This window comes from Ictidomys tridecemlineatus, chromosome 6, assembly GCF_052094955.1.
Source record: "Ictidomys tridecemlineatus isolate mIctTri1 chromosome 6, mIctTri1.hap1, whole genome shotgun sequence".
NCBI classification, from domain to species: domain Eukaryota; kingdom Metazoa; phylum Chordata; class Mammalia; order Rodentia; family Sciuridae; genus Ictidomys; species Ictidomys tridecemlineatus.
In genome coordinates, this window is record NC_135482.1 from 48,488,258 (window position 1) to 48,511,003 (window position 22,746).

Consider the following 22,746-nt stretch of genomic DNA (forward strand, 5'->3'; position numbering starts at 1 on the left):
TTAGCAATTGTGAGTGATTTAGGAACACCAGAGTCTAGACCAGCTGGACTTCCAGAGCCTAGTAGTAAATATTAGTCTAGAGATTCATTTTCTCTGAAGGAAAGTGGGAGACTCTCCCACAGAGGGCACACTTGTACACAAGTAACAAATTATTAATCTCCAATTCTTTGGGAAATTCTGGAATGGGATTATGAAGTGGCCTCTATCACCCTGTGTCCAGTATCCTGTTTTAGAAGATCCCTATTTTAACAAAGTAACAAATTCCAGATTTCATGGTAGAGATCCCTAATTGTATGGCTTTTGAATCTAATCTGCTGTGGTATCTTGGCTAGTTAGAAGCTCAGGGTTCTGTAGGTCATTTGAGGAACACGGACTCTCTTTAATTTCACTTTTTGCTGCTGATTGGAGGCTAAATCTATTGGATACTCAGTGCCCAACCCCTATCATATTCCATATCTTCCACAGAACCTGAACCTTGTAGGTAAAGGTAAAAAGGAGATTCTCTGAGATGCCAGTAAGTGTAGCTTCAGGTAAGCATCATATCTTTCAGTAGCAGAATATTGAGACTGCATTTTTCATTGGAGACATCATTCAAGTAAGTTTGTGGCACTTAAGAATTTATTTATAAAAATAACTGAACCATTCACAGTCTTTCAGACAGTGGAAAAGAGTAGTTATCATTAATTCATCAGAATTGGCTCTAGTACTAAAGCTGTATTTCAGCTACATTCATATAAAATCCCACCGGCCTTTCTCTCCCACTTCTGGGTTCATCGCTGTGAGTTGCCTGCTTCTTATGATTCCTTTGAAGTTTTGCTACAGACTGGATCTGAGACATCTCACCCAGTGGAGACCTGATTTGGGTGACCGTTGGATCTCTTTATTTTTCAAAGGTGATTTCCTTAGCTTTCATTCTTCTGATGGGTCACTTAAAAGAATGTTTGTGCTGAGTGGTACATTCTCCTTGTGGAATCTGCTTCACTGAAGTCTTACTATCCAAACAAAACCAGAGCAAAAGCCCAGAAGCCCTTCCAGCTGAATTCTCACACTTGAGAGGACATATGGGGGCTGAAGATAGGTTTAAGTCTGGTTTGCAATCAAGCTGAAGAAATCATTTGGCAGAAATATTAAATATGCCACCTGTGAAAAAAAATAAAAATTAATTTAATTTTCATAATTTGTGTAGTTCAGATGTTCCACATGTAGATGTCTTTTTGAATACCTTATCCAAGATATGGCTTCATTAGTTATAGATTATAAAACTCAATCCATAGCAATGTAGATAATCTAAAATTGCAGATAGGGTAATACTGAAATCATTCACAACACTTAAAGCTAAGTAAGTGAAACGACACATGAAAATGTACCTAATGATACAGGAGAAGCTGTCCGGCTCCCTCCCCTCCCCTCCCTTCCCTTCTTGCTGTTATAATTTTTACCTTAGGGACAATCTCACTGCATCTTACATAGAAGCAAACATGAGCTTAAAGTTCTGGGTCATATAAATAAGTAATTGAATTTTTTGGCTTTAAGAGCCTCTTCTTTAGCTTTCTCTGGCCAAGGAAAGAAAGTAATTTTTCACATCAACTAGGAAACTAATTAGGCATCATAGATGTCATCAGTGTGCCCTGGTATTAACCTAAGAAGAAGCCAAGAATGAGAGAACCAATATTAATTTGTGCAGTTAGTATCTGCCAAGCATTGTGCAAGGCACTTTGTACATTTTATTAACTCTGTCAAAACAACTCTATGACATACCACATTATTAACCTTATTTTTTTAAATAGATGAAGTTACTGTGATTTAAAGAGGTTAACTATCCAAGGTGACACAAATCACATGATGTTATATCTAGGATTAAATCCTGATGGACTTCACAGATCTGATATTTTACCCACAGCAGATTGAAAGAAATTATAGCAGATATAGAAAATAATAAAAGTGTTAAATATAGATGAACATTTTGAAGGCAGCAAATAAGTAATGAAATGCAACCTTGTATTTTCTAAACTTAAGATTCTGAATTTGAAGTGTTAAGACTCAGTTAATATTCTTTCAATAATAGGAGTCTTACAAAGAGCATTTAAAAATAAAAGTGGAGTCTTACCATTTAAAATATAGTAATTTAGGCCTAAGAGAATTGTTGAACACCCCCCCCCGACACACACACACACACACAAAATCCCAGAACATCAAATATTTAACATTGAGTACGTAAGGAAGTTCTGAATAAGAAGGAAGAAAGTGAGACAAATGAATTAATTATCTACTGAAGTTTAATCATTTGGGCATTTTTATTGATCCAGATTATGGTAAAACTACTCAGACTAAAGAAGTGAAGCATAATTTTCCTGGAAACCTCCTACCTCTTTTTTTCTTTACCCTGCTAATATCTCAAACACGCCTTCACAGATTCCCAGGCACTACCTGCTGCCCAGGTTTCCATAATGATTCAGGAGTTTCAGAATTCAGCCTGCCTCAGAAGACAGGAGAAGAATAAGTAGCCTAGAAAAAGAAATACAGATGCACTCCCAAGTAGAGCCTACTTCTTAGGACAATAAAGATATCTGGAGTGTTCCTATGTGTCATTATTACAATAAAAGTTCTATAATGAGGATTTTAAAATAGATAAAGTTAAAAAATAGATTTTTAAAATAGATGAAGAGTTCTACTACCTCTTGCCCTTTGGCAAAGGCTCTTGCCTCTATTAATTCAATGGGCGTGTACAAAAAGTATGTTGCATTAGTCCATTTTGTTATTATTATTAAATAATCTGACATAGGCTACTTTATAAACATAAATAAAAGAGGTTTTTTTGTGGTTTCTTTTTTTTATTGGTTGTTCAAAACCTTACAAAGTTCTTGACATATCATATTTCATACATTAGCTTCAAGTGGGTTATGAACTCCCATTTTTACCCCAAATACAGATTGCAGAATCACATCGGTTACATAAAGGTAGCAGAATACAACAGTTACTAGTATGGCATTATGTAAAAGAGGTTTCTTTACCTCACAGTTTTAGAGGCTATAAATCCAAGATCACTCAGCCCCATTGACTTGGTCTTGGGAGGGACATCCTAGGGGATGACATCATGGGAGAACTGTGTGTGCGCGAGTGAGCAATTCCATCACCAGACAGTGAGGCAGAGAGCCAAGCATGGGTGAAAACTTGCAGTCATGAACACTTGCTTCAAAAGACCGGCGTTCCCTGCAAGGGCAGCACTCTCAATGACCTCAGGACCTTTCACTAGTTCCACCTCTTAAAGGTCCTATAGCCTCCCACATTGCCATACTGGGGACCAAGCTTCCAACACATGAACCTTTGAGGAACAAACCACATCCAAACAATAGCATATGGGGTTAGACACCATGGATCCTCATGTTCCCCAAAGACAGAGTCGGCTCTTTTCTGTGCTGTGTATACAGATGTAGGAGAGTATCTTCCCCTTTGAAGTGTTTCAGGAATTCCTCAATGTCCGTCAGTGTAAGTGTATCCCATAGTGGCAGAGATTGCTTTCATCACTTTCAAAAACACTTTCTATATAAAACAGGGTCAAGAAACAGATGCATAGAGAAGACTTATCTCACAAATCAGGTGAAAATATGATGTCCCAAACATTCTTCTAAAGACATCTAAGCCTCTGTGGAGATAATAATCTGAAAAGTTAACACCCCAGAATAATCAAATCAGCACTATTTACTAGGACATTCAGCAATTCTGGGAGGCCCTCGGGACATTCCTTATGAATCGAGTATGAACACTCATGATAGTGGACAACTTACTCCTAGCCAAGCCTTACAGCCTACAGCAGTCATTTCCACCCCTCACTGCACACTGGAATCACCTACAAAGCATTTAAAATGCTGAGGCTCACCTCAAAGGGAGTTTGTGAACATGAGATAATATGTGTGAAAGCACTTTATAAAACTGTAACTCTTCATAAAAATATAAGGAATAATAAACAATAATCTTTAATTATTCATCCATCATTCCAGCCTATCTTTTTTTTTTAAAGAGAGAGTGAGACAGAGAGAGAGAGAGAGAATTTTAACATTTATTTATTTTTTTTTCTTAGTTCTCGGCGGACACAACATCTTTGTTGGTATGTGGTGCTGCTGAGGATTGAACCCAGGCCGCACGCATGCTAGGCGAGCGCGCTACCGCTTGAGCCACATCCCCAGCCCCTCCAGCCTATCTTAATTCCTTTGGTTCTGATATCCAATTTATTTGCTATTCCTTCCAACTATAGGTCAGATTTTTCTAACTGAAGATTTTGTTTATGATTAATAATATTTATCAAGGTTTCATTAGACTCTGGACTGTGCATTTATTTTCCCTTCCAATGGTCACACTTGCCCAAGCTACAGAGTCAGCTTAGCACCTTTGCTCTATGGATACTCTGGTCAGGCTCACTTTACTTCCATATTGATTGTTTTAATGCATAATGATCAAGCTGCTGTTTTATATATTTATACCCATATCTTTAAACTCATGCATTTTCCCATTGTTTATTTGTTTTTTAATATTATGTCTACCTCCTATAAAAACCTGAGAAGGTTAGTGAGAAATAAAGATGCTTTAGATATTCCAAAATATAATTTTTTGACAACTTTCAAATAAACTGGCTTTAAGATACCTGAGTGGTTGGTATAGAACTAGGAGACGATTTTTTTAAACTGTAATCAAAAAGCCAAGTCTGGCACAGGATGCCATGGAGAATTTGTGCCTTGCTATTGAGCCATTAACTCTTCTGACTGACAGTTCCTTTCCAGTCTTGGGAGGTTAAGAATCCTGAGTAGTAAGAATCCATTCTCAGGCTGCCAAGCACTTACTCCTACTCAAGCAGTTTCTCTGCTTCAGCAGAGCCTGATGGAGAATCATTCCATTTTCAGTGTGGATCTAGCCCAGAAAAACCTGACAGTAACTAATTTTAGACTGAGAAGAAATCAAACTTTTCAGAGACTAATGACATAAAATAGGATGATTGGGCAGTAGCCATGTGTAATGTGCCAAATCTTTATAGCCGGCAGGGCAAAGGATTTTTCACTTATGTGGTAAATAGTTCCACTTTCCTTTGGTAGTCCTTACTTAAGTGACAGATTGATTTGACTATTTACCCTTTTCGAATCAAATGAAGACTTTGAGTTTCCTGAAAGGTTGCTCTTGATAGAATTAGTCCCTCTTTCCAAAATCTTCACATCAGCACTGACAATGGAAATGAAAGCCTTGTGCAGTAGGGACATGGTGGTGTCTGAAAGTCTGCCCCAACTCACTATGCTGAGCTTAGAAGGTCAGTGTAAGTATATCCCATAGTGGCAGAGAGTGCTTTCATCACTTTCAAATACACTTCCTATATAAAACATGCTCGAGAAAATTAAGAAATTTTGTAATCTACCTTTTCCTACCTTCTATTTTTAAAAGCTTAAAATTTCTTTAATATTTAACTACATCAAGGCCCTAGGAATTGAAGATAATTTGGTTAGTGCTCAACAAAGCATGTTAAATATCTATCAAAACTATGTCAGAGTATCAAATTTAATGCTGAAATCTTTCATATAAATCCTAGTATGATTATTTCATATATTACTCTTCTCTTGACAGGAACTTCTACCCCCTGTCTTATCTAATTGCCGCACTCTATAGTTTGCCCTGAACTAAATACAGGGGCAAGGAAGATCAAGGCTATCTTATGACAAAACTGGAGAACTTATATTGTCAGATAGCAAGATCCATTAAGAAGCTAAAATAATTAAGATGGTTTAGTTCCAGCACAAGAAGGACAAACAGAGCAGAGTGTCCACAAATAGATATGTGTATATTTTGTCACCTGATTTATGATACAAATGACATTGCAATGCAGTAGGAAAAATGGTCTAATCTAAAAATGATGACGTGTAAGTTATGTCCATGTAGAGAAGATATACCTTGACCCTTCCCCACACAATACATAGAAATCAACTCCACATGGATTCCCAGTCTAAACAGAAGTTAAATAATAAAGACAGTATCAAAAGTATAGGAGACCATCATGGTTTTAAACTAAGCAAAAGTTTCTTAAACACAACTCATAATATAACTATAATAAACTGAATAATCAAGAACTGATCTTTGTCAAAAGATGACAATAAAAGACTGAAATAATAAGCTATTGAAGGGGAAAATATATTTGCAAATCATATATCCAACAATGACTTATAGCAGAATATGTTTTAAATTCTCACAAAGCAATATGACATATAACTTAATAGAAAACTGGGGAAAACTCTTAGACAATCTCCAAAAGATAATATACAAATGACCAATAAGTATATTTGAAAAAAAAAAACACTCAACTACCTGAGTCATCTGGGAAATGCAGACTGAAAAACTACAATGTAATACCGCTAATCACTCAACTGAGTGGGTCCAATGGAAAAGCCTGACCATAGCAAGAGGTGGCAACATGTGGAATAATCAGAAATCTCATTCCCTGCTAGAGGGAATGTTAATTCATACAAATTCTTTTGGAAAACTCTGACACTATCTTTAGATATGTCCCAGTCATTCCACTCCCACTTACAGCTCCCACAGAAATGCCTACCCTTGTTCACCAAAAGACATACTAGCATACCATGGCAAAAATATCCATAATAGCCAAAAAACAGAAAATACCTAAATAGTAGAGTAAATAAATAGTGCACAATTGCCCCATGCAATACTATACAGCAATAAGAATAAACTGTCTACAACTACTTGAACAATATGTGCGAATTTCACAAATGTAATATTGAGCTAAAGAAGTCAAACTAAGTAGTTTTTGAACTACCCGTATCAGCAGCCTAACCTATTCTAAATCAGGCTAAGGGTTGGTTGCTTTGAGTGGGGGCATGATTTAAAGGAGTACATAGTGGTGACTTCTTTGATGCTGATGTTCTATTTCTAGGTCTGGCAATGGTTACACAGATATGTTCAGTTTAGGAAAATGTATCAATTTTTAATTTATAATTTATGCATTTTCTGTGTTTGTACATTTTAACTAAAAGTTTTTTAATAATGCTATAAACTAATAAGCAATATACAACCAAAAAAAAAAACCATGTGAAATGGGAGGTCAGGTTATTCCAAAGTTAATGAAATTACCAATATGAGCCTGTTGCAGAGAATGGGTTTCAGTAGCCAATCGGGCTGTATAAAACTCAAGTGTGCTATGAGTCTTCACTTGCTTTGACTCTGACAATACAAAAATGTTCCTGTTGTCTCCTTTAACAAGCTTGAAAAGTTAGATTTAAGATTAAGTTCATTTGAATCTGAAGATATACTTCAGTCTAAGTATTTGGTAAATACTACATTTTAATAGACAAAAATAAAAGAAACCAGCAATTAAAATTTTATTGGAGTTTTGCTTATCTGAAAAGGGTAAAAATTATTAGAAGCATTATTTGAATTGGATAGCTTTAATAAAAGTATTTTTGACTAATGTTAAGTTGAAAAGCCCCCAACAGGTACTTTTTATCTGCAGGAATATAAGTTTAGACAAAGCTGATTTACCATGTATAGTCCTTCTGCTACCCCCAGGAGGTTCTAATCAAGTCTTACACTCATTGAAATTCAGGGATTAGAAGAGGGAAAACTGATTAACAAAATAAAAAATCCAGAGTGTTTCCCATGCAAACAGTCATCAGCATATCTCATGTAATTATGTAGCCCATAAATCAACACAGCGTGCAAGGGTTTTACTTGTGGAGTAAATATCTTAATGACTAAGACGCCTTTAGCCATGAATAATTTATATATGCATGATCCATTTTTTTCAACTGTGCTTCATTTTGGCTGGATGAACTAATCATCTATTTAGGGATGGGCTTTTGATTATTTCTTCCTGATTTTTCTTTTATTTATTTTTTTCTCATTTTGACACACTCCATTTTTTTCCCCTTGCACCTTCTTAACTAAGAGTGTCTCATTCATCCACCCTGTCTGCTTGTATTTATTTTTTCCATGCATCTTGTTAGACATGTTGGAATCAAGCCAGAGCTTTGGACTCAGCCTTCGTAATGCTCTCTCTGCATGGAATTGCGCGGCAGACAGGGAAGCAGGCTGAGCCCCACAAGGTAGTACGAGCTTCTCAATGTTGTTGTGGGGAAACATTTATTATGAAAAGCAATTGCCAGACAAGGCTAATGATCAATTAAACATTAACATTTGTAGATCCCCTTCTGTGATGCAGAAAGTAACTGCCATGTGGGTAAACGCTGGAAAGCTGTGCTTGCTAAAATAGTTTTGTTGTTTTCCTGGGGCCCATTAAGATAAAGTCAACTGAGAAACATTCAGATTAAATCCTATCTCATCTAATAAGCTCTTACCCACCACGCCAGCTCACCTTACTCAGTTATCTCTGCCATTCGTTTGATGCTTGGCATACTTATTTGGTAATAAGAACTGCCTTTCTATAAAATTTATAGACAGGGAGCATTAACCACCTTCTGTGGACCTTTCAACACACTTAAGTAATTCTCCTAGAAGCCTTAAAATCAGAGCTTAGTAGATAAACCATTATTTCTTATGAACATTTTTAACCATACTTATTAAAATTTTACTGGGCAGGGTGGGAGTGGGAAGGATTTCAAACACTATGGATCTTGCAGTTAAAAGGACAAATATAACTAGAAAATTCATGAGGTTCAACAGAATATATTTTTATAGTAGAATCCAGAAATTTTACACACATACACACACACACACACGAGCACACACACACACATGAGCACACACACACACACTCACTCACAAACCTTCGTGGCATGAGACCCCAAAGAGTTTCTAGAAGGAAGGGATAATAAATTTGAATTTATTCTTGAATCCCCATACCTTCAGATGTGTCTGACATGTAATTGGCACTCAATAAGTGTTGCATGAATGACAACATAGCCTGAAGTCTTAGAAAGTCCACTTCTGTGGGGCTGTGAAGTGGGTGGTCTTCTACTCTGGCAAGAATCTTCTTAAGCTTCTCCAGCCTTCTGGTTGTATCTTATGCTGCCTCTGACTCATCTAATGTCCAAAGTGTATGGATCTGGTCCTAGTCACCTATATAAAATGCCATCACACCATAGCCTCATCATGGGGGACCTTCTAGAATGGTCTCATACTTAGCTATGGTTAGAAACCTAAGTGAGAGAAAAGATTAATATCTAGGAAAGATCCCCAGAGAAATATTCAGTGTGTCTTCTCTAGAATCCATCTTTAAGGCTGACCAACACATCAGCTTGCCCTGTTCTTGGGAGACCATCACCGAATTGCTTTCTACTTTTGCCTCAACTTTGATCCAGGAACAACCATTAGAACCACCTTTGCATCCTGGCATAAAAATGTGTTGAGGACATTAGCCATTATCATTTAGCAACATCTATGTGTGAAACCCCACGGGGGAGATATTTTTTAGAGTTTCTTGCTAGAAGAATCATTATTTCCATCATTGGAACTAATAGGCTTTCTCCTTCCCCAAAGTGGGAACTACATAATTGATCATGTTTCTTTTATTGTCTTGGTTGCCAGGAAGTCCAGAGTCACTTCTTTTTATTGAAGCAAAATTCATACAGCGAATAATTAACCACTGTCAAGCATACGATTCGGTGGCACTTAGTACATTCACAGTATTGGGTAGACATCACCTCTGTCCAGTTTGAAAATGTTTTTATTATCCCAAAAGGAAACCTTATAACCATTAAGTAGTCATTTCCCCCCTCCCCCCAGTCCCTGGCTACTACTAATCTCCTTTCTGTATCTATGGATTCTCTTACGGTTCAGAGTCAGTATGTTTTTCTTTTCCTTTTTTCTTTCTTTTTTTTTTTTTTGTAGCTATAAATGGACATCAGGCCTTTGTTTTTATTTATTTTTTATGTGGTGCTAAGGATTGAACTCAGTGTCTCACACATGCTAGGCAAGTGCTCTGCCACTGAGCTCTATAGCCCAACCCCTTAGAGTCCTTTTCATGGTTCAGTTGAAGAACCTGTAATTAACCCTGGTGGGTAAAGCATTCATGGGCTCTTCTTCCTCCTGAGTATTTGTTACATTACCTAATTTGCTTAAAGCAAGCAGACTCAATATGTACGTGAAAAGATAAGGGGAGATACAGACGAGTGAGGTTATCTCCTTTTCTTAATCCCCAAAGCCACTCTTCACCCTTCATCCTGATCTATGCCATAATCTATATAGGCTAATAGGAAATCATGGCTGGAGATCAGCTGAGGGGAGGACACTGATGTTGTATTTCCCTTGGCTTCTTCCATGTAGATTCACTGGAATTGGCTGCATCCCTTGTCTGAAGGTCCCAGGTCACATCAGGTAGCTCTTGCCACTTAGTAACTTTCTGAATCCCCATTCTACTAACATGTCTATTCTTGGCTTCTCTAAGCTTACAGGGTTATGGTGCTCTATGGCTTCTGGGCCCAGAGAACTGTACTATTTCTTGTGGTTTCCTTATAACCTTTCTACTCCTTTCTAAATAATTCACTTATTAAATTCACCTCAAATTATCTTCATTTGAGTATGTTGTCTATTTCTTGCCTGGACCTCGAATTAAACAAGCATTCTCCATCCCAGGGTTGTGGTCAGCTGTTGGTCCTCATGATTTGCTTAGAACCCTCTGCAGCTGACCCAGCTCAGTGGATTCTCCTGGGGTCAAGCAATGCCCTCTCCCAGCCTTCCAGGGCCTGCACATCTCTTCATGTTTTTAAGGTGCAGGTCCTCTGTGCCAATCCCTGAATGATGCCAGTCTCTTTTAAAGGGTTAATGATCATGAAGATGTATTTACTTATCTATCAGATGCTTTAATGTCCCCCTATAGAGGATGAATGTATAATCAGTTCATTTTTCATCTGGAATAAGGTGGGGCTACCTTTTCTTCAAAGCTCTGTGCACTAATGCTTGAGCTATCCAATAAATTCAGGTAGTTCACAGTCTGATGATATGAAGAATTGGAGGGAGTTCTTTGTGCAGAGTTAGAAGTTAGACAAAATTTAAAAAAAAAATCCGTCCACATCACCAATGACATCAAAGTATGTATTTGCACCCTGTTACAAGAGCAGTCATTGAAAGTTTGAGCATGGAATTAACATGATCCCAAATACTCTGAGAACTGTGTCAAACAAAAGAAAATGACTTGAATTTCTGTGTCAATATTATTAACATAGCGGCTTGAAATAATAGGTGTTCATTCCTTAACTCATTGCATTAACAAATATCACTGGGCACCTATTATGTATATACCTGCTGTTTAGATTTTCTGGAGCATCACAGTCAGGAGCAGTACATACACAATTCCTGCTGCATAAGCTTATATTTTTAATCAAGGAGCAATTAGTCAACAGCTAGTTACAGAATTAATTGGCAAATTGCATGTACTATGAGTGCTGTAAAGGAAAAGTACAGGTTTTATGAAAGTTTGTAATAGGCAGATTGGTGTGGTTTTCACTTCAAGGCAGGAATCCCTGAGGATGTGACCTGTGAGCAGAACAATGGTAATAAAGCATGTGAAGGAGGGCATAGATGAAGAGTGGGAACATTCTAGGTGGAGAGAATAGTATATATAAGGGAATTGAGGCAGGAGTGCCCATGGCATTTGTGTGTGTGTGTGTTTGTGTGTGTGTGTGTGTGTGTGTGTGTGTGTGTGACTATGGATTCAACCCAGGGTTGTTCAACCACTGAGGTACATCCCCAGACTTTTTAATTTTTTTATTTTGAGAAGGGGTCTTGCTAAGTGTCCCCAGGATGGCCTTGAGTTTGCAATCCTCCTGTCTCAGCCTCCCAAGTAGCGGGAATTACATGCATAGGCCCCCACACCTGGCTTATAGAATTTTTGAAGAATCAAAAGAGAAGTAGAGAGCTGGAGCTGAGAGGACAACAGCAGAAAGGAGGAGACCAAAACTGATAGGATAAGCAGAAGCCAGAGCAGGAAGGTCCTCATGGACCATATTAAGAACTTTCACTCTGTTACCAGGATAGCTGTTGAAAGGTTCTAAGCATGGCATTAACATGGTGCAATAGCCACTTTGAAAACACCACCCTGGACTGGGGAAGGTAGAGGGCATGAAAGGATGTCGAGATATAAGATGATGGTCACCTGGGCTAAAATAATGACCATGGAGTTTTTTGGAAAGAAAAAATGAAAAAAGAAGTCGTTAGGAAGTAGAATCAAGAGGAAATGCGTGAGGATGAAAGAGAAGATGGAGTTGGGGATAGCTCCTAAGTTTCTGGTTTATGAGATGTGGGCCGTTAACACAGAAGGGAACTGGGAGAAGCAGCAATGGAATGGGTGAACTCACCCTTCAGATTTAGAGGTAGGTCTGTCCTGCCTGTCAGACAGAAAAATTGTTCCAGTGGCTGTGGGAGTTCGGAGGAAGACATGTGCTGGACACATAAACTCAACCACAATAATGATAGTGAGTGGGAACTGCAGGCTACTAAGGATAAGTCCTTACATGAGATACACACCCTCCCCTCCTCACCGTGATTTTCTGAATAAATTAAAAGCTCTTTATGATATAATCTTGTTAGAAAGTTGTAGTATCCTGGAAGCTCCTAAATGTGAAAGCTTTATATTATATGCTATATATAAAGATTTAGGGAAGCTAGGGTTGTGGCTCAGCGGTAGAGCGCTTGCCTCGCACGTGTGAGGCACTGGGTTCGATCCTCAGCACCACATAAAAATAAATAAACATCTACAATGAAAAAAAATAGATAAAAAATAAAAAAGATTCAGGACTATCCTTCAAATCAGTCGTTAAAGGATGTTATTGCAGTCATCAAAATTTTTAAATTTCTAAGTTTTTTCTTGCTTTCTTCATACATATTAATTGTCTAAGATTACTTTTCTATCTAGCAATTCACCTCTTCTCTTTATTAGCAGGATTTGGGGTTTCCCATTCTAGCAACTGTGTATTTATGCAGGTGATTAGCCTTCCTTAATTTTCTCTGTCTGGCCTGTCATCACCACTGTATTTTTGTCAGGTACCTCCTCATCTTACAAATGAAGACATGAGGGAAAAGGAGATGAGGTCTTGGGCCACGTGACAAGCTCGTGGTAGAGAAGGGCCTCCCTCCAGCCCTCTGGTCCTGAGCCACACTGCCTCTTCCCTCAATCATGACTTCAAATTTTTCTCATCTCAGAATTTTGAAGTTTTCTACTTTAAAATTTAAGAGACTCATGAATCACACATTTGCTTCCCCCACCTGGAAGTAGTGCACTCATTCCTTTAAAGCCTAAATGGGAAAATTACTACTAGAAAAGAGACTGTTGTTTGGGGCATGTCAGGCAGCTGTGGGTGCACTTCCCTCCCCTCTCACTCAACAGTGCAAAGGTCTGGTTCCTTTTTTTTAATTATTATTATCTTTTGTTCTAATTAGTTATACATGACAGTAGAGTGTATTTTGACTTGTTATACACAAATGGAACACAACTTTTCATTTCTCTGGTTGTACACAATACAGAGTCACACCATTCATGCAATCAAACTCAAACTATCACTATTTGCTGACAATATACATGTACCTAGGGTAATAATGTGCGTCTCATTCCATCATCCTTCCCACCTCCATAACCACTCCCCTTCTCTCAGTCCCCTCTACCCAATCCAAAGTTCCACCATTCTTCCCTTGCCCGCTTCTTTATGGATCAGCATCCACATAGCAGAGAAAACATTGGGCCTTTGGTTTTGGAGGATTGGCTTATTTCACTTAGCATGATTTTCTCTATTTCCATCCATTTACCTGCAAATGCCATAATTTCATTCTTCTTTAAGGCTGAGTAATATTCCATTGTTTATATATACCACAGTTTCTTTATCCATTCATCTATTGAAGGATGCCTAGGTTGGTTTCACAGTTTAACTATTGTGACTTGAGCTGCAATAAACATTAATGTGGCTGTGTCACTGTACTATGCTGATTTTAAGTCCTGTGGGTATAGATCGAGGAGTGGGATAGCTGGGTCAAATGGTGGTTCCATTCCATATTTCCTAAGAAATCTTCATACTGCTTTCCAGAGTGGCTGCACCAATTTGCAGTCCCACCAGCAATGCATGAGTGTACCTTTTCCCCCCACAACCTCACCAACATTTATTGTTGCTTGTCTTCTTGATAATTGCCATTCTGACTGGAGATGAAATCTTAGAGTAGTTTTGATATGCATTTCTCTAATTACTAGAGATTTTGAAATCCTAGCCAGAGCAATTAGACAGGCAAAAGAAATTAAATGGATACAAATAGAAAAAGAAGAACTCAAACTATCACTATTTGCAGACAATATGATTCTGTGTTTAGAGGATCCAAAAAATTCCACCAGAAAGCTTCTAGAACTAATAAGTGAATTCAGCAAAGTAGCAGGATATAAAATCAACACCCATAGATCAAATGCATTTCTAGACATCAGTGATGAATCCTCTGAAAGAAAAATTAGGAAAACTACCCCATTCACAATAGCCTCAAAAAAAATTAAAAAAAAATACTTGGGAATCAAACTAACAAAAGAGGTGAAAGATCTACAATAAAAACTACAGAACACTAAAGAAAGAAATTAAAGAAGACCTTAGAAGATGGGAAGATCTCTCATGTTCCCCCCAGGCAGAATTATTATTGTCAAAATGGCCATACTACCAAAAGTGTTACACAGATTTAGTGCAATTCGGGTTCCCTATTCCTCAGCTTCCTGATATCCTTGTTCCTGAGATTTCTTTCCAAAAGAAAAATTTTAATATTAATTCCTCACTGTAATTGGAACATGAGAACCATACAAGAATATAAGTTTCTGTACTTAGATACAACAGGGAAAAGAAGAAGAAGAATTTTAGAATTTATATTTAAACAATTTTTGATTATCCTAATAACTTCTTTTGAAACTCTGATATTTCATTATGATACAGGATGAAATTCTTATTATAATGTTTGGGACTACCAGGGTCATAGATTTGGGATTGATTTTTAGATTTACATATACAAAATGAGGTATATTAGGGATAGGACCCATGTATAACATGAAATTCATTTATATTTCATATATACTTTATATACATAGCTCAAAGGTATTGTGACAGATAGGAGGAGCCAGCATCTTAGTCTACCAAGGGTGCTTTTTTAAAGATGAAGAAATTAAGTTATAAGTAACATGGAAACTTTATTATTCTCCTCTGTTAAATAAATTTATCTTCAGACATGAAAAGACCATAAGAAAAAGCATAAGTGATTGTCATCCCACAGACCTGCCTATTAAAATCCAATAAGACTATAGGGAATTATTTGAAAAATAAAAGCTGCTCATCCTTAAGTTCTAAAAAGATGATATGGTCCCTGCTAAGTTAGAGTGTTGAATGGGATTTGACCAGAGCAGAAAGAACATTCACTAGAGAGCATGCTCAAGGAACAAGACAGCCACTCCAGGGTGGAACTAGAAGCATCGATTGTGTGTGGCTGGCTCAGCTGCTGCTATCTTTGCTGTTAGAACGAGGGGTGGGCAGAATGAACCACCCTACTGATGGGAGGAGGCTACAGGTATCGACCAGAATTCTCTGCAGTGGTTGGAAGGAGGGACATTTGAAATATATAAGGTACAAACTACTGCTGCATATAGCACGGGAACCATTTATTATAAACTCCAAGGTGAAAGTAAGGGGGACTCTGAGTAGCATCATGACCGAGTGAATGTCTGAACAGAAACAATCCTGGAAATGAAGGAGAAGGGGAAAGAAAAGCAGGATATTGTTAATTGCCCTTGGCTAATGTCTGCGAGACCAGGGGAATTAATACAGCAAGAAGAGCAAAACTAAAGAGTAGCAGCCCCCCAAGAGTTAGGAGGGTGGGCAAATTAACCATGGGCTCTGGGGTAAATAGCCATCACACCTGAGAACCAAAAAAAGCACTCTTGGTAGCCTAAGACCACTGGCTCCTCCTAACTGTCATTAATAAAACTGCCCTGAAATTGACAGCAAGAGATACAAGGCCTAATGTTCTCTTCACCTTTTCTCAGGACCAGGTTTTTTGGTTATTAATGATCATTTAGGAAACATGGTATCTATAAGAATTCTTAGCACAGGAATACGCATGTGGTTGGAATGGATGTTATTATTCTACCTTATTTAAAAAATATCTTTTTTCATTTCAAAATGAAGATGGCTCTCTCACATGACCCTTTAGCTTTATGAATCAGTGCAAATCTCTAGGCTTCAGCCATAGAAGCACTGGTTTCTCGGTTCACTATCCCTGACTGGTGTCTTAATGATGAAGGTACACTTGTGGAACAACTAAACTAATTAATAAGTTTCAAACACCAGAGCAGCAGAAAATCAGAAAAATATTACAGACTAGCATGTAGTTTTGGAAAAGGAGATGATCCAAACATTGGAGGTAATAATATCTCAATAATAATAATAATCTTTTATATGCATAGCAAAGTGTTCAAGTGTATTTTGATGAAATTGTAATAAACACCATGGAAAAGTACTATTTGTTTATAGGTAAGTAGTCAGGCTTAGAAAATTTTAGCCACTTGTCTAAGGAATCATGACCCAGATATTGTGAAAATAAGAATTAAATGCAGGTGTTTAGCTTCAGGTCCAGAGCTCTGTCCCATATGACACCTGCCTCTTCCAAGCTTTAAGTGACATCAAGAGTGTTCTCATTGTTCACACATTAATTCATCACCTACTCACTGCAAATCTATGTTCTAATTATTATGTCAGGCACTGCAAATGCTGTGATTGACAGGATGTAGTATCTGTCTTCAAAACAAGCCTACAATCTGGCAAAGGACAGAGGCAAATCCAAACTGGTCATGATGAAACAGTGAGGTGTAAGCTACAACAGAAAGAATAGAGCAGGTTGCAGGAGCACATGTGTAAAACATCTTACCAATCATGAGTTAGAGAAGCATCCTACAGGAATTGATGTTTATACTGAGTCCCCAAGGGTGAGTGGGAGTTGAAGAGTGTTCCAAGCCAAAACTGAATCACTCCTAAAAGGGAGGTGATTCTAAGACAGGCTCAGGACAGGGAAAGACCTGAAGGTTTATATATGCCACTTAGGTTACCTATTCCTGCTATTTGACAAATTAGAGACATCATCCATCCATCCATTCATTCATTAATCCATCAATGCATCATCCATCCATCCATCCACCTATCATCCATTCTTCTATCTCCCTGCCTTCCTCCTTTTCTCCCTTTCTTCTTTTTTCCTCCATCCTTTCTCCATCAGCCTCCATATATCCATCCATCATCCATCCATCCACCCTTCCTTCCATCCATCCATTTTTTCACAGTAGGTGCTAGATAATTATTGAATGAATTAATTTTTAAAATGTTTATTGAGAGACATTTTATGTGCCTGGCACTGTGGCAAGCAATGTGGAGGACATAAAGATATAAAAGGCATTATCTTAGTTGGCAAGATGCTTAGAAGCTAATTGAAGAGATTTACACATGCACATATCGTTACAATGGAAGCCGGATGGAATGGGGGCCCCAAGAGATGTCCTCAGGTCTTGTAGGTTGTGGAGACATTATTTGAAGAAAACCTAAGTTTCAGTGATAAAATTAACAGGCTGACATCAGACTAAATATTCTCTTTCTTTTTTTCTGTTTGCTTATTTGTTTTATCTTATTTATCTGTTTGTTTGTTTTCCTGAAATTTGCTCTTTGACAGATTCTGTGGCAACAGCATCCGGGCCATTACTAGTTGAAGTTGCCAAAACTCCTGGTGCCAGCCTTGGGGTTGCCCTAACTACCTCCATGTGCTGTAACAAACAGGTCATTGTCATAGACAAAATCAAATCTGCAAGCATTGCAGACAGGTGAGTGTCACAGAAAGCGCCTACCTTTCATATTTGCGTGTGTATTTAAAAAAATCATGCATGTATACACACACACCACACATACACACTTACATAACACACATACACATACACAGTAAAAAAAAACAACAGCTCTCTTGCCAGTTTATACAAGTTTAAGGTAAGAAAACAAGTCAATATGTGGGACTTAAAAATTTACCTACACTATCGATCACCCTGGAATGTAATGTGATTTTATTCAATGGTTGGAGTACTCTTTATCAATTAAAAAAAAAAAAGTCAAACAAACAAGCAAATTGTCTTACTGTGGAACAGCTGACCCGGTCTTCATTAAGTCCAGTAGAGAGAAGTCAAATGTTTTCCTGAGTTGTTATCAGTTCAGTCCTGCTACCATAAAATTGTATTCCTTTCGTTCTTACGTAAAAAGTATTTTAAAAAGAATATCATCTTTAAAGACAAGTCTGAGGGGCTGGGGCTGGGGCTCAGTGGTATAGCACTTGCTTAGCATGTATGAGGTGTTAGGTTCTATTCTCAGCACCACATAAAAAATAAAGAAATTGTGTCCAACTACAACTAAAAAAAAATATTTTAAAAAGACAAGTCTGAGACTACCATAGTAAATTAATCTTGGGTTTCACAACTTTCCAAAGTCTCTTAAAACATCATCCATTCCAGTGTCATAATAAAAATCGTACTTATTTTCCTAATTAACATTTTAGACTTGTAAGGTCAAAAGGGAAGGGGAAAAAAAGATTATCTTCCAACCTGATCAATTATTTTACAGCTCCTGATAAGAAAGTCCTCATCTCTTGTAGTGGAAGCACTTCAAGTAAATCAACATGGAATAATATGTTAGGTGGAAGGGATAGCTTAAAATCTGGAGAAGTACACTCCTCACATCAGTCTCCTTTGTGTTTCCAGCCCTCTTCTCCTCTTGGCTTGGCCCTGTCTGGAAGTCCTCCAGCTCCACAGGGACTCGCAGCCACCCCCACTGGTGGTCAGTCTACAGCTCCACTGTAGTCTTACCCTAACGTGCAGTTCTCTAACAGTGGCAGCCATTGATCCAGGGGTGTTCTCCAGTCCGATGGTGTAGGATGCTTTAATCGTCTCCCTCTGTTTTTTCCCATTCCACAGGGGGTAACCAGTTAAAGGAGCTGTCCACTTGACTGGTCGGGATGCTGACTGCTGTGTTTGCTTTTCTCCACTCATCCAGTAGCCAGCCCCTTGAATTCAGCAAGACGTAGCAGCTAGCCCCACCCCCAGCTTTCCCCCTTGACTCACCACGCAGGCCTGGTTTTATTACTCACTTGATTCCTGAATAATTTCCATTGCCATCCAGAGCTTTTGTACTAATAAATGTTTAACTCCAGAATAACAAAATAAAGCAGAATAATAAAGACCTGGTGCTCTGAGAGCTTATATGAAGGAATTCTGAGGAAGTAGTAACCGAATCACCTCAAATTATTCTCATTCACGTATAAAAAAGAGCCTATTCCAATTCTAGGAGTCATGTCTCCAGATTCTTAATAGTAGCCAACTCAGATTTATAGATAGAAAATCGTAGGAGGAAGAAACACAGAAAAAAGTCAAGGGGAAAATTCTCCCTGTGCTACACTGTCCTCTTGCTCACTTCACAACATGCAGCATCGCCCATCCCCAAATAATATTTTTTGAAGAAGGACAAGAGGGGAAAAAAGTGTTACTTTGCATTTTTCTGCATTCTCTACAAGACTTTACATTCTGATTCACATCCAGGGGGCTTATAATTTGACAGATGGTGTTTCCTATAACACTCAAACTTTTCCTTTTTTTTTTTTTATTTAAAGTAAATGAAAACTGTGTGAAACTCTAACTATGAAGGACATGAAAGTCGTATTCCAAAGAGGAAGACACTTCATGGTACCCAGTGTTTCTCCTTCCCATAGATGTGGTGCGCTGCACGTGGGGGACCACATCCTGTCCATCGATGGCACTAGCATGGAGTACTGCACGCTCGCGGAGGCCACTCAGTTCCTGGCAAACACCACTGACCAGGTCAAGTTGGAGATCCTTCCCCATCATCAGACCCGCCTGGCCCTGAAGGGACCTGACCATGGTGAGAGGATCCATCTCTTTATCTTGGTCTTACCCTTGTCACTTCCTCCAGAGAGTTAGAAAGCAGAAAGACACTGAATTCAATTCTGCCTTTATCGCTTCTTTTCAAAACAATAGGTTATCTTTGTGTACCCTGTTTCCTCTTCCAAATCTCTTTTTTCAAGCCACTCGTAATTTGCTGGAAATCCCAAAGTTGCAGAAAGAATCATTGTTGGAAATAGAATTTTCAGGGCTAGTACTATTTGATATTTTTTTTTAAAAAAAAATGTCTTTGGTACAAATTGAGTGTGGTAAGAAGGGGGAATAATTTGACTTCTCTATAAAAGTATTCATATTGAATTTCCAGTCTATATAAAAGTTAATAAAGGCAAATAGTACAATTCACTTTTTACTCCTCAAGTATTTGGTAGGGAGTCCCAGTGGTAGGAATGGCTGAGCTCCTATATATTTTGTCTATTTTCTACAGTGATGTTTTTCTTAGGAGAGAGAACATCCTTTCTGATCAAACATCTGACACAGGACAATCAATACTTGACTCCATTTATTCAATAAAAAGTATCAACTGGGGGGATCTGCATTTCAGTCTTGAAGTTCGCAGTTATGTCTTCAGAGTATTTATATATCACCTACCTGTGCACCTTCAAACAAAACCTGGTGTAAGAGGCTGGGCGTAGGGTCTTATGCCTATAATCCTAGCAGCTCAGAAAGTGAGGCAGAAGGATCGAGAGTTCAAAGCCAGCCTCAGCAAAAGCAAGTCGCTAAGCAACTCAGTGAGACTCTGTTTCTAAATCTATAACTAAAAATAAATAAATAAATAAATATTTTTTAAAAATACAAAATAGGGCTGAGGATGTGGTTCAGTGATCAAGTGCCCCTGAATTCAATCCTCAATAATGAAACAAAACAAAACCTGGTGTAAGAAAAAGGACTTGAGCCCCAAATCAAATGAAGTCTTTGTCCCAACTCCTGCCTGTCCCTTAAGCCAGTGCTCTCTTTATTTATTTCTTGAAGCCAGGAGCCTCACTTGCATTGGCCTAAAAGAGGGGAGAATACATTTCTGTCTATTTAAAGAAAGCACATTTTCTTGAGAATTGAAATTTTGCTTATGCAGAGGTCATTTGTATTATGTGTTTCTCACCTTCTAAAATGGGCTGCTGTTCTCTGCAGTGAAAAAAGAAGGAAACAAAAAAAAAAGAACTAGATAATTTTCATACTGAATGAGTCAGCTGGATGCAACCTTTTTAATTAAATGGAGCTTAGACAGCCCTAGAGCTAATGAAAATCTCTAGTACACATTACCCTTATCAGATTTTAATTTTACACATCGGAGTAGAGAAATGATGCAGCATAGGCAGGTTAAGAAAAGAAAATCAGCATCATTTGAATAGAGATGCTAAGGAACTATAGGAAGGTGAAGTTCATGCCATACACACCATTCCTACCAGGAGCCCCAATGAGCCTTTCCTGCAAACAGGCCAAGAGGAGAGAACACTAAAATTGCCTAAGTTTCTTGAAAGTGAATCTTAAATTGCATTGGATTTGTAGCATAGAGTGTAAGAGTGGGTGCTGGGTGGTGCATGTTAAGCATGATGTTTTGCTTGCTCCATCCTGAAACCAGTGAATCAGAAATGCATAACAGACCCTCTTAAAATGCTATTGTCTTTTCAACCTCATTTATTTTACTTTGATTTGCCCTGTACACAAATCATAAATGGCTCAACTAGTTTCCAACTCTTAAAATATTAAATAGTTTTACCTCCTTGCCAAGACAATTTAAAAAGATGAATATAGATACTGAAATGTATAGACCAAGAGTACTTGTTTTTTCTTCACTGTGGAAAACCTGATATTTATATTGGAGAGGCAGGAGGGTGACAGTTTATGTGACTCCAGCTTATACTTCTAATCCCATCATCAGCCTTTGCTAAAAGTTGTTCACCATCTTCCTAACCTAACATATTGGCATCTCCCCTACATTGTGAAATCAAAATCAGACACTTATTTCCAAGAGAAAATAAATACTAACTTCCCAAACTTAATTAAATCATGGTCAAAAAAATTTGTATAAGAAAAATTTTGTTGTGTTTGAAATTTTCAAACTTCTATTTTGGTAATAGTCAAGTTTCACAAAGTTTCAGCCTTTTTCCATAAGACAGTTCTGGTTATTGTTCCAAGACCTCTGTTACCAAAACAGCATGTCTCCCATCCCACAGGTAGATGGAGATACATTTCTCAAGTTTTGTTAGCAACAAAGCTTTCACCACAATGTTTTCAGGGCAAGGTAGAAAAAGAGATTCGTGGTGCCTTTTCTAATAGAGAACCACATTAAAGAAGTTGACAAAAGTGAGTTTTCAATGAGATTAAAAAGTATTCCCATTGAGGGTCTTTGGGAAATATAATGACGACTAAAGAAAACTGAGACTTTGGAAAAGAAAATGTGGCCAGTGTCACTAAACTTGTTACATTCAATACAAAGAGAACATTCCATTTATGAAATCCAGGGGCAGCCAGAGCAGCTGTTGCCCCCTTCCTCAAACATCCTGGTCTGGGCAAGGAGAACAAAGGACAGCATCTTCCATGTTATATACCTCTTAAGACTGCCCCAGTGTTGCCACCATGACATGACAGGAAAAGCGTTTTATATTAAACTTGCTGTTTGCTTATCTGCAGTAAGGTATTCAGGGCACACATAGGAAAACGCAGTAGAGTGTGGTGTGGCTGAGGGCAAAAACTCTAGAACAGACTTCCAGAGCTTTAATGCTGGCTCCACCATGTGAGACTTTAAGCAAGCTTCCCAACTCTTATTCAGTTCAGGTTTTTCATCTGTAAAGTAG

General features: G+C 38.0%; 1 protein-coding gene and 1 long non-coding RNA gene across 22 annotated transcripts in view; one reads left to right on the forward strand and one right to left on the reverse strand.

The window, feature by feature from the left end:
- The window catches only part of Grip1 (glutamate receptor interacting protein 1), a 666,343-nt gene that overhangs the window by 559,343 nt on the left and 84,254 nt on the right, over positions 1 to 22,746 (forward strand). For all 21 annotated transcript variants that reach the window (XM_078053199.1, XM_078053198.1, XM_040280352.2 and 18 more), the window contains 2 exons: positions 17,671 to 17,818; positions 19,744 to 19,913. In XM_078053199.1, coding sequence (XP_077909325.1) covers positions 17,671 to 17,818; positions 19,744 to 19,913 — 318 coding nt within the window. The remainder of the gene's footprint in view (positions 1 to 17,670; positions 17,819 to 19,743; positions 19,914 to 22,746) is intronic.
- Positions 601 to 19,075, reverse strand: LOC144378625 (uncharacterized). Its single transcript, XR_013440531.1, has 2 exons — positions 18,124 to 19,075; positions 601 to 1,140 (listed from the first exon to the last, which is right to left on the reverse strand). It is a non-coding gene; the product is annotated as an uncharacterized LOC144378625 (long non-coding RNA).